At 41.0% G+C, this 13,075-nt stretch overlaps 1 protein-coding gene across 1 annotated transcript; it reads right to left on the bottom strand.

Moving 5' to 3' along the window:
• Window positions 1-7,840: 7,840 nt before the first annotated feature.
• Window positions 7,841-9,557, bottom strand: LOC138893729 (uncharacterized). The gene is made up of 2 exons (XM_070178383.1): window positions 9,208-9,557; window positions 7,841-8,231 (listed from the first exon to the last, which is right to left on the bottom strand). Exons 1-2 carry the CDS (start codon window positions 9,555-9,557, stop codon window positions 7,841-7,843), a joined length of 741 nt encoding a protein of 246 aa, XP_070034484.1.
• Window positions 9,558-13,075: the final 3,518 nt, after the last annotated feature.

Genomic DNA, 13,075 nt, shown 5'->3' with positions numbered 1-13,075 from the left:
GTTGATTTGTGTTGTCTATCTTTGTTGAGTTTAATAATGGAGTTTTTGCTCTCTCAGTGTGTACTGTGGTAAACTGTTCGATACTTAAGCCATCCGTTGCGAACCTTCGGCCACCTCTTGTTTCTTATTTTTATTTTTTGTCCGAACGTCACAGAAGTACTCTTAAACTATTGCATGGTTTCTTGACCAGATTTTAGATTTCTCTTGGCTTTTATTTAAATATTGGTCTCTGTATTTATATAATTAGTTTTTCTTTGTTTTGTTTTTACTATCTCCTGCCTTTACAGCGACCGACCTTTCCATGCATTCCCTCACATGCACTTGCTTCCCCTAACTCTTTTGTCTTTCTTTCATACCCTGTCACTATTTCCTTAATTACCATTTTGACATCACTGCTGTTTATTTAGAACTAATAAATGTAATCTTTTGCAATTGCGCTTTTAGGCTCTTTCTTTAATTGATTCCTCTGGAATGATCATACAAACGAGACTGAGTAGAGTCAGTGGCTTAGCCACCCTTGTCTAAGGGGTGACCGGACCTTTTCCTTCAATAAATATGGAGGGTGTATTGGTGGAAACATGAATATGACACGTGGATTAAGTTTAGAGGTGACATTTGAAAGAGATCAATAAAGAAGAGTGATGTGGTGCAGATAAAATACCCACGGGATTACTACAAAAGATACCGTATCTGACAACTGGGAAAGAAGAAATAGATACGGGACGCATGAAGACTGCAAAAGAGGAAAATTCACGGCCAATTACCGAATATGGAAAGGGAATCACCATTATCCTTGACTATGCGCGATTGTTATCATTACCATGACCATTACGAGTAATTTGAGTAACACTACCAGAAATTCGGCAAAACTCCGATTTCGGTCGGTCAAAATCCCGACTGAAAGACCGACCGAAGTCGGTCGGTTTTTCAAAATATTTTATATTTTAATTTTTTTTTTACGAAACCGACCAACTTTGGTCGGTTTTCTTTGACGCAAAAATGCAGGAAACTATTTTTGCGTCACGCGAATTATTTTTTTAAGAAACAGACCAACTTTGGTCGGTTTTTTATTTAAAATAAATTAAAATTAATATTAAAAAAACCGACCGATTTATCGGCCAGTCATTTTAAAAAACAAACTAAATTCGGTCGGTAATTTTATTTTTTAATAAAACCGACCGACATCGGTCAGTTATTTTCGCGCAAAATACAATTAAAGAGTATATATGAAATAAAAGACAATCTTAAAATAAAATGCACCAATGGTCTAGTGGTAGAATAGTATCCTGTCACAGTACAGACCCCGGTTCGATTCCTAGATTATGCATTTTTTAATTACATAATTAAAATACCGACCGAGTTCGGTCGGTTTTTTCGGTAATTTTTTCTTTTTTTGGAATTTAATTGATCGACCAAAATCGGTCGAAAAATACCGACCAAAGTCGGTCGGTTAGCTCTACCAACCTTACGATTACCGACTGCCACGAATCGGTCGGTTTTGGCGGTCGGTTTTTCCCGTTTTTTAGTAGTGTGACGGGAAATTAATGGAGTTAAATGTTAGTAGTGGGCAGGAATTAAGTGAGGGAAAACCGTTACATATTGTATACTTATATAAACGCCCCTTGCCTTATTTTGTATGATCATCAAGAAATTCACAAATATATGCAAGTTTTTATTTTTATTTTGTTTGATTGAAGATTCTTACTCGCAATTCTTGGAAGAAAGCTACAATCATCAATAGGATTTCCTTTGCATTATCTATTGAATATTTAATTACCTTTTATTATTTCATATTTGAAAAAGTGAAGTAAATTTGATTATTAAAAACCCAATTTATTTTAATATTGACTATGACCATGAAAACTATTTTTTTGTTAAACAGAGGTGACGAGGGCAGGGGATATCAGAGGAGTTATTTTTCACGACCCGGAATTCCCACTCTCGGGACCGTGATGGCGCCTAAAATTTTACTTGATAGGCAAGCCAACGTTAGAAATAGTTTTTAGTTATTTTTAATAATTCAAATTAAATAATAACCCAGAAACCGAATAAATCGAAATAGAGTGAGAAAACCATAATAACAACGATATCTAGATGCAATCCTAGAACTGGTGTCACAAGTACACGAGCGACTAGAGTACTATAAATAAAAGTCTGAATGAAAGCATAACTTTCTGACATGTAGTAAACAACTAGAGAGATATGAAAGGGGACTTTAGGGCTGCGAACTATGTGCAACTATACCTCAAATATCCGCCATCTAATCAATCCGATCAATCTACTGACCGCCGCTAGGACCGACTCCAAAATCTGTACAAGAAGTGTAGAGTGTAGTATGAGTACGACCGACCCCATGTACTCTGTAAGTGCCGATCCTAACCTCGACGAAGTAGCGACGAGGCTAAGCCGGGTCACTTACAATAACATGTACGCAGTATAATAATAATAATAATAATAATAATAATAATAATAATAATAATAATAATAATAATAATAATAATAATAATAATAATAATAATAATAATAATAATAATAATAATAAAAATAATAAAGGAAAACAGGAAATAACGGCAAAGCAGTTAACTAATGAAAAGAACTCAATCCTCGAAATCAATGAATCCAGAATTTATCCTTTCTCAGAATATCATATGAGAATTCTAGAAGCTAACATAGTACAACAATGAATACAACACACACAATCCGTTGCGGCGCACAATTCGATCCCACCGTACAAATACAATCCTCCCTTATTTCACCATGTCAATAACAAGAATAACATGTAAAATCCGTTGCGGCGCGCAACCCGATCCTTCCATATAATCAGAATCAATATCATAATCCTCCCTTATTTCACCATATCAAATCACATATAAAATCCGTTGCGGCGTGCAACCCGGTCCCATCGTATAATATCAAATCCTCCCTTATTCCACCATATCACAACCGTTGTGGCGTGCAACCCGATCCATAAATAAAATCAATAAATGCAATCAATTAGCAACTCAATTCACAAGAATCAAAGAATATGAAAGCAAGGCGATAAAGGAACCTCGTACCAAATCAAGGAATGCTACTATTAACACAAAGCAACAAGACAAGCCAAATATATGACAGTTAAAGTGTACAAGTAGGACAAATAAGGCAAATAGAAATTAATTATGGAATCATGAAAGAAACAAACATTTCAATACACGAGTAAATGAATGACGAGTAACAAGTTACGGCATAGAAAACAATCAAAACATGTAATAGTTAAGACATGGAATAAGATAATTAATGAAATATGAAAAAAAATGGAAACAATTATTTTAACGTCGTATATACACTCGTCACCTCGCATATACACTGTTACACATAAAATTCACATAACATATAGTTCAAGGGTTCCTAATTCTCTCAAATCAAGGTTAGACTCAACATTTAACTCGCTCCACAGTCAAATCAAAGCTCAACCGGGGCCTTTCCTCTAAAATTAGCCTCCAGACCAATTGAATCTAACCAAAATTGACTTAATATCAACAAACAATGATAGGAAAATCAATTAAATGCATAAAGTTAAGATCTTTACACTTTTTCCAAAAAGTCAACCCCAAGATCGCTTGGTCAAAACCCGATTACCCATTCACCCCCGAGCCCGATTATGTGATTAATTTCGAAATCCGACCTCAATTTGAGGTCTAAATCTCAATTTTACAAAAATTCCCATTTCTTCATAAATCCCTAATTTTCTACCATGAAAGAGCACATACTAAGGTTAGAAATCAATAGGTGTTGATAGAAATGGAAGAAAGCGAGTTAAACTAACCTATGAAATGGTGATGAAATTTCTCTTCAAATTCGCCTCTAGGCCGAGCTCTAATGTGAAGATGGTGAAAGATGGGTGAAATCCCGGTTTTTGAAAGTTTAAAAGACTGGGCGTCAGGTGTTCATCGCATTCGCGAGACACCTGACGCGATCGCGAAGCAGCAGCGGCCAAAGGCCATCGCGTTCGCGAGCTATTCTTTGCGTTCGCGATAGATCCTCCCCCCTGGCCATCACGTTCGCGGCCCTATGGTCGCGTTTGTGTAGAACAAGCAGATGATCCCCCTTTCCAAGACCATACCTTTCGTGTTCACATAGCTTTGGTCGCGTTCGCGAAGGGTGATCCCACCATTGCTTCGCTTTCGCGACCCAAGCCTCGGATTCGCATAGAGGCAATCCATCCCCAGCCCAGGTTACTCTTCGCAATCACGAGAGTAGCTACACGATTGCGAAGAAGGATGAACCAGACATCAGCAGACCTTAGAAACCAGCATTCTTCTAAGTTCAAAATCATCCGTAGCCTATCCGAAACTCACCCGAGCCCCTCGGGCTCCAAATCAAATATGCACACAAGTGTAATAACATCATACGAACTTATTCGCGTGATCAAAACATTAAAATAACACATAGAACTACGAATCGGGTATCAAGATGAATGATATTTTCCAAAAAACTAAAGAATATGCAATGTTACAACCGGACGTCCGAATCACGTCAAATCAACTCCGTTTTGCACTAAACTTTGCAGACAAGTCATAAATATTAAAATGAACCTATACCAAATTCCGGAATCGAAATTCGAACCCATTAGCAACAAAGTCAACCTACGGTCAAACTTAGAATTTCTTTAAATCTTTAAATTGCTAGATTTCAACAAATATGTTAAATCAAGTTAGGGACTTCCGAATTCGATTCCGGGCATACGCCCAAGTCCCAAATCAAGATACGGACCCACAGGGACCGTCAAAATACTGATCCAGGTCCATTTACACAAAACGTTGACCGTTGTCAACTCAAATAAATTTTAAGGCAAAATTTCATATTTTTTTTAGTTTATCACATAAATATTTTTTGAAAAAAGACAGAGATTGTGCACGCAAATCGAATAAGGCTAAAAAGAGCTATTTGAGGTCTCGAAACACATAAAATGAAGGCTAAAACTGAAAATGACCTATCGGGTCATAACATTCTCCACCTATAAAACAAACGTTCGTCCTCGAACGGACATAGAAAGGTACCTGAACTGGTGAAAAGGTGTGGATATATATTCCGCATGTTCGACTCGTACTCCCACATGGTTGCCTCGATTGGCTGACCTCTCCACCATACTCGAACTAAAGGATAACTCTTAGACCTCAACTACCGGACCTGCCGGGCTAGAATAGCCACCGGCTCCTCCTCATAAGTCAAATCCTTGTCCAATTGGACTGAGCTGAAATCTAACACATTTGACGGATCACCGTGATACTTCCGGAGCTTGGACACATGGAACACCGAATGGACTGCTGATAAACCAAGTGGCAATGCTAGTCTATAGGCCACCTCACCCACTCTCTCAAGCATCTCAAAAGGTCTGATATACCTAGGTCTCAACTTGCCCTTCTTTCCGAACCTCATCACACCCTTTATGGGTGAAACCCGGAGCAATACCCTCTCTCCAACCATGAATGCAACATCACGAACTCTACGGTTGACATATATCTTCTGCCTAGGCTGAGCTGTGCGAAGTCGATCTTGAATAATTTTGACCTATTCCCAGGCATCCTGAACCAAATTGGTACCCAATAATCGAGCCTCTCCTAGCTCGAACCATCCAATTGGCGAACGACACCGCCTCTCGTACAATACCTCATATGGAGCCATCTGAATGCTCGACTGGTAGCTGTTATTGTAGGAAAACTCTGCAAGTCGTAATAACTGATCCCTAGTACCCCCGAAATCCATAACGCAAGCGCGAATTATGTCCTCCAATATTTGAATAGTACGCTCGGACTGTCCGTCCATCTGGGGGTGAAATGCTATACTCAACTCAACTCGCGTGCCTAACTCACATTGTACGGCCCTCCAGAAGTGCGAGGTGAACTGCGCACCTCGATCAGAAATGATGGACACTGGCACACCATGAAGACGGACGATCTCACGGATGTAGATCTCAGCTAACCGCTCTGATGAATAAGTAGGTAACTGCCACTGGAATGAAATGTGCCAACTTGGTCAACCACAATGACCCATACCGCGTCAAACTTCTTCTGAGTCCGTGGGAGCCCAACAACAAAATCCATTGTAATATGCTCCCACTTCCACTTAAGAATCTCCAACCTCTAAAGAAAACCACCAGGCCTATGATGCTCGTACTTTACTTGCTGACAATTCAAACACCGAGCTACATATGCAACTATATCATTCTTCATCCACCACCATCAATAATGCTGTTGCAAGTCCTGATACATCTTGGTGCCACCCGGATGAATAGAATACCGGGAACTGTGGGCCTCCTCAAGAATTAACTCACGAAGCCCATCCACAATGGGCACACAAATCCGACCCTGCATCCGTAAAACCCCATCATCACCAACGGTAACCTGCTTGGCACCACCGTGTCGCACTGTGTCCTTAAGTACAAGCAAATAGGGGTCATCATACTGACACTCTCTGATGCGCTCATACAAGGAAGACCGCGAGATTGTGCAATCTAGAATACGACTGAGCTCCGAAACATTTAACCTAATGAACTAATTGGCCAAAGCCTGAACATCTGATGCAAGCAGCCTCTAACTATATATGCAAGGTTACCATACTCATAGCCTTTATACTCAAGGAATCGGCCACCACATTGGCCTTCCCGGGATGATACAAAATGGTGAAATAATAGTCTTTCAACAGCTCCAACCACCTCCTCTACCTGAAGTTGAGATCTTTCTATTTGAACAAATATTATAGACTCCGATGATCCATGAATACCTCACACGATATGCCATATAGATAGTGCCTCCAAATCTTCAGCGCATGAACAATGGCTGCCTACTCTAAGTCATGAACAGGGTAATTATTCTCATGAACCTTCAACTGTCGCGACGCGTATGCAATCACCCTGCCATCCTGCATCAATACTGCACCGAGCCCAGTACGAGATGCATCACAATACACCATGTAAGATCCTGAACATGTGGGCAACACTAACACTGGTGCCGTAGTCAAAGCAGTCTTGAGCTTCTAAAAGCTCAACTCACACTCATTCGACCATATGAATGGGGCACCCTTCTGGGCCAATCTAGTTAATGGGGATGCTATGGATGTAAACCCCTCCGCGAGCAGGCAATAATAACCTGCCAAACCCAGGATACTCCGGATCTCTGTAGTTGAAGTAGGTCTAGGCCAGTTCTGGACTGCCTCAATCTTCTTAGGATCCACTTTTATGCCCTCTGCCGATACAATATGCCCCAAAAGGCGATTGAGTCTAACCAAACCTCACACTTTGAATACTTGGCATATAACTGGCTATCTCTCAGGGTCTGAAGTATACTCCGAAGATGCTGCTCATGCTCCTCTCGACTGTGGGAGTAGATCAAGATATCATCAATGAATACGATCATAGAAGTATCCAAATAGGGCTTGAACACCTGGTTCATCAAATCCATAAATGTTGCAGGGGCATTTGTCAACCCAAAGTACATCACTAGGAACTCATAATGCCCATACCGAGTCCGAAAAGCCGTCTTAGGGACATCAAATGTCATAATCTTCAACTGATGGTAGCTGACCTCAAATCAATCTTCGAAAACACTTTGGCACCTTGGAGCTGATCAAATAAGTCATCAATCCTCGGCAACAGGTACTTGTTCTTGACAGTGACCTTGTTCAACTACCGATAGTCTATACTCATCCTCATTAATCCATCTTTCTTCTTCACAAACAACATAGGCGCACCTTAGGGCGAGACACTAGGTTTAATGAATCTCTTATCAATCAAATCTTGCAACTACTCTTTCAATTCCTTCAACTCTGGTGAGGCCATACGGTATGGTGAGATAGAAATAGGCTAAGTACCTAGAGCCAAATCAATACAGAAGTCAATGTCTTTGTCGGGTGGCATCCCCGATAGATCTGCAGGAAACACCTCTGGAAACTCACACAAAACTGTTACTGAATCCATGGAAGGAACCTCCGCACTCGAATCATGAACATAGGCTAAATATGCTAGACATCCCTTCTCGACCATACATCGATCTTTCACATAAGAAATAACCCTGCTGGTAGAATGGCCAAGAGTCCTTCTCCACTCTAATTGAGGCAAACCCGGCATGGCTAAGGTCACCGTCTTGGGGTGACAATCCAATGTAGCATGATAAGGTAATAGCCAATCCATACCCAAGATAACATCAAAGTCTACCATATCAAGAAGTAGGAGATCTCCGCTAGTCTTAAGACTCCTAATAGTAATCACACATGAGCAATAGACATGATCTACAATGATAGAATCTTCCACATGCGTGGACACATACATAGGAGCACTTAAAGAATCACGAGGCATAACCAGATATAAAGCAAAATAGGATGACACGTAGGTATAAGTAGAGCCCAGATCAAATAGAACTGAAGCATCTCTATGGAAAACTAGAACAATACCTGTGATAACGGCATCAGATGACTCGGCCTCAAGTCTAGCTGGGAAAGCATAAAATTGGGGCTGGGCCCCACCACTCCAACCTACATCTCTGGGATGGCCTCTAACTGGCTGGCCTCCACCTCTAGCGGCTTGACCTCCACATCTAATGGCTTGACCTCCACCTCTGGCTGCCTGGCCCCTGCCTCTAGCTGGCTGAGCGGGCGGTAGAGCAACCGGTGCCGGAACCATGACACGAGAACTCTATTGTGGCATGCCACCCAACAATCTCGGACAGAACCTCCTGATGTGACCAGTACCTCCACACTCAAAACATCCATCCTGCTACTGTGGCTGTTGAAGCTGAAGCTGACCCGAATAGGCTGGATAACCACGATGATAGCTCTGAATTGGAGGTGCACTGATAGGAGATGATGGTGCACTGTAGGCTGGCTGCCCAAAATGAGATACATAAGGACCACGACTCCCCAAATCACTATGAGATGCCTGAAGCGCTGACTAAAATGGCCTGGGAGGATGGCCTCTACCAAAAGTACCCCTAGCTCCAGATGAGGCACCACTGAAGCTACCAGAATGATGAGGCCTCTTATTAGAAACCGACCCCTCTCTTGAGAATGGACCAATATCTACGGCCCTCTGAAAGTAATATCATCTCCAATCTTATTCGCCATCTGTAGACCGATAGTGAAAGTGAGCCCATCAACGAATCTCCTCATTCTCTCCCTTTCAGTAGGGAGCATGATAATGACATGGCGAGCTAGTCCACAAATTGAGTCTCGTACTGGGTAACAGTCATACTACCCTGTTGAAGAGGCTCAAACTGCATGCGGTAATCCTCTCTTAGAGTGGCAGGGATGAACTTCTCTAGAAATAGCTGTGAAATCTGATCCCAGGTTAGTGCAGGCGAACCAGCTGGTCTAGTTAACGTATAATCTCTCCACCCTCTCTTGGCGGAACCAGTTATCTGAAACACTGCAAAGTTGACCCCATTGGTCTTAACTATACCTATGTTCCGCAATACCTCGTGGCAGCGGTCTAGATAATCCCGTGGGTCCTCAGAAGGTGCACCACTGAAATGAACATAAAAGAGCTTGGTAAACTTATCCAACCTCAACAAAGCCTCAAAAGACATAGCGGGCCTAAAACCGGCTTGTGCCGCAACAGTCAGCTAAACCACCCCAACTGGTAGGGCTATTGGAGTCTGATACTGGGGAGCCTCCTACTCCGAGGTGCGAGTAGCAGGTCTGTGCTCCTCCCCCAGCCTGAGAGATGGCTGGTGCCACCGGGAATGTACCGGTCTGGGCCACACTCTCCATAAGGCCCACCAAACGAACTAGAGCGTCCTGAAGCACTAGAGTGGCTATGAAACCCTCCGGGTGCAGTCTGAGCTAGAACCTCCTCCTCGTGATCAACCTAAGGCTCTATTGCGTGTGCTGCTGCTCGAGCTCTAGGCTGAGCTCTACCTCGGCCTCAGCCTCTACCCCTGGTAGTATTTCAAGAGGGGGCTCCGACTCCTGTCCGACTGTAGATGATGTGCGTGTTCTTGCCATCTGCGAGTGAACAAGAATAGAATGGTGCAATCATCATTGATAGAATAAAATCGCACGATAGAGAAAGAAAGAAGTGAAATTCTTTCCTAAACTCTATAGCCTATGGGAGATAAGTACATACATCTCCGAACCGATCCTCCAAACTATACTAAGCTTGCTCGTGACTAATGAGACCTAGGCAACCTAGTGCTCTGATACCAACTTGTCACGACCCACAATTCCCACCCTCAGGATCGTCTTGCTAGGCAAGCCAACGTTAGAAATAACTTTTAGCCATTTTTAACAATTCAAATTAAATATTAACCCAGAAACTGAATAAACTAAAATAGAGTGAGAAAACCATAATAAAAATGATATCTTGATACAACCTCAGAACTGGTGTCACTAGTACATGAGCGACTAGAGTACTAGAAATAAAAGTCTGAATGAAAGCATAACTATCTGAAATACAGTAAACAACTAGAGATATATGAAAGGGGACTTCAGGGCTGCGGACGCCTGTGCAACTGTACCTCAAGTCTCTGTCAAGCAATCAATCCGAGCAATCTACTGACCGCCGCTAGGACCAACTCCAAAATCTTCACAAGAAGTGTAGAGTGTAGTATTAGTACAACCGACCACATGTACTCTGTATGTGCCGAGCCTAACCTCGATAAAGTAGTGATAAGGCTAAGGTGGGTCACTTACAATAACCTGTGCGCAGTACAATAATAATAATAGGAAAGGAGAACAAGAAATAACGGCAAAGCAGTTAACCAATGAAAATAACTCAATCCTCAAAATCAGTGAATCCAGAATTTATCCTTCCTCAGAATATCATATGAGAATACTGGAAGCTAATACAGTATAATAATGAATACAAAACACACAATACGTTGCGGCGCGCAACCCGATCCCACCATACAAACACAATCCTCTCTTATTTCGCCATATCAATAACAAGAATAACATGTAAAATCTGTTGCAGCGCGCAACCCGATCCCACCATATAATCAGAATCAATATCATAATCCTTCCTTATTTTACCATATCCAATAACATATAAAATCAGTTGCGGCGTGCAAATCGATCCCACCGTACAATACAAAATCCTTCCTTATTCCACCATATCACAACCGTTGCGGCGTGCAACCCGATCCATAAATCTAATAAATAAATGTAATCAATTCAACAACTCAATTCACAAGAATCTCTATGATTAAAGAATATGAAAGCAAGGCGATAAAGGAACCTCGTACCAAATCAGGGAATGCTACTATTAACACAAAGCAACAAGACAAGCCAAATATATGACAGTTAAAATGTACAAATAGGACAAATAATGCAACTAGAAATTTAATCATGGAATCATGAAAGAAACAAACATTTCAATACAAGAGTATATGAATGAAAAGTAACAAGTTACGGCATAGAAAATGATTAAAGCATGTAAAAGTTAAGACATGGAATAAGATAATTAATGAAATATGAAAAAAAAACATGGAAACAATTATTTTAACTGCGTATATACACTCGTCACCTCGCATATACACCGTTACACATGAAATTCACATAACATATAGTTCAAGGGTTCCTAATTCCCTCAAATTAAGGTTAGATCCAACACTTACCTCACTCCGCAGTCAAATCAAAGCTCAACCGGGGCCTTTCCTCTAAAATATGCCTCCAAACCAATCAAATCTAACCAAAATCGACTTATTATCAACAAACAATACTAGGAAACTCTATTACAATGCATAAAGTTAAGATCTTTACACTTTTTCCAAAAAGTCAACAAAGTTATCCCCGGGCCCGCTTGGTCAAAACACGAGATTCGAACTAAAACCCGATTACTCATTCACCCCCGAGCCCGATTATGTGAGTAGTTTCAAAATTCGACCTCAATTTGAGGTCTAAATCTCAGTTTTACAAAAATTCAAATTCTTTCCAAATCCCTAAATTTTCTACCATGAAAGAGCACATATTAAGGTTAGAAATCAATGGGTGTTGATGGAAATGAAAGAAAACGAGTTAAAGTATACTAACCTATTAGATGGTGATGAAATTTCTTTTCAAAATCGCCTCTAGGCCGAGCTCTAATGTGAAGATGGTGTAAAATAGGTGAAATCTTGATTTTTGGAAGTTTAAAAGACTAGGCGTCAGGTGTTCATCGCGTTTGCGAGACACCTGACGCGATCGTGAAGCAGCAGCGGCCAAAGGCCTTCGCGTTCGCGATAGCTCCTCCCCCTGGCCATCATGTTCGCCGACCTATGGTCGCGTTCGCGTAGAACAAGCAGCTGATCCCCCTTTCCAAGCTCATACCTTTCGCGTTCGCGTAGCTTTGGTCGCGTTCACGAAGGGTGATCCCACCATTGCTTCACGTTCGCGACCGAAGCCTCACGTTTGCATAAAGATAATCCACTACTAGCCCAAGTAACTCTTCGTGATCGCAAAGAAGGATGCACCAGACATTAGCAAACCTCAGAAACCAGCATTCTTCTATGTTCAAAATCATCATTAGCCTATCCGAAACTCACCTGAGTCCCTTGGGATCAAAACCAAATATGCACACAAGTGTAATAACATCATACGAACTTGCTCGCACAATCAAAACATCAAAATAACACTTACAACTACGAATCAGACATCAAAATGAATGATATTTTCAAAGATACTCAAGATTATGCAATTTTACAATCCGACGTCTGAATCACATCAAATCAACTCCTTTTTGAACCAAACTTTGCAGACAAGTCATAAATACAGAAATGAACCTATACCAAGTTCCAGAACTGAAATCCGATAACAACAAAGTCAACCTATGGTCAAACTTAGGAATTTTTTAAACCTTTAAATTGGTAGATTTTAACAAATTACGTTAAATCAAGTTAGGGACTTCCGAATTTGATTGCGGGCATACATCCAAGTCCCAAATCACAATACGGACCCACCGAGACCATCAAAATATTGATTCGGGTTCGTTTACACAAAATATTGACCGTAGTCAACTCAAATGAGTTTTAAGACAAAATTTCATAATTTATTTAGTTTTTCACATAAAATTTTTTGAAAAAAGACATGGACTGCTCATGCAAATCGAGAAAGGCTAAACGGAGCTATT

This window comes from Nicotiana tomentosiformis, chromosome 6, assembly GCF_000390325.3.
Source record: "Nicotiana tomentosiformis chromosome 6, ASM39032v3, whole genome shotgun sequence".
NCBI lineage: Eukaryota > Viridiplantae > Streptophyta > Magnoliopsida > Solanales > Solanaceae > Nicotiana > Nicotiana tomentosiformis.
Note: the sequence above shows the minus strand (reverse complement) of the source record. Positions and strands in the feature narration are given on the sequence as shown.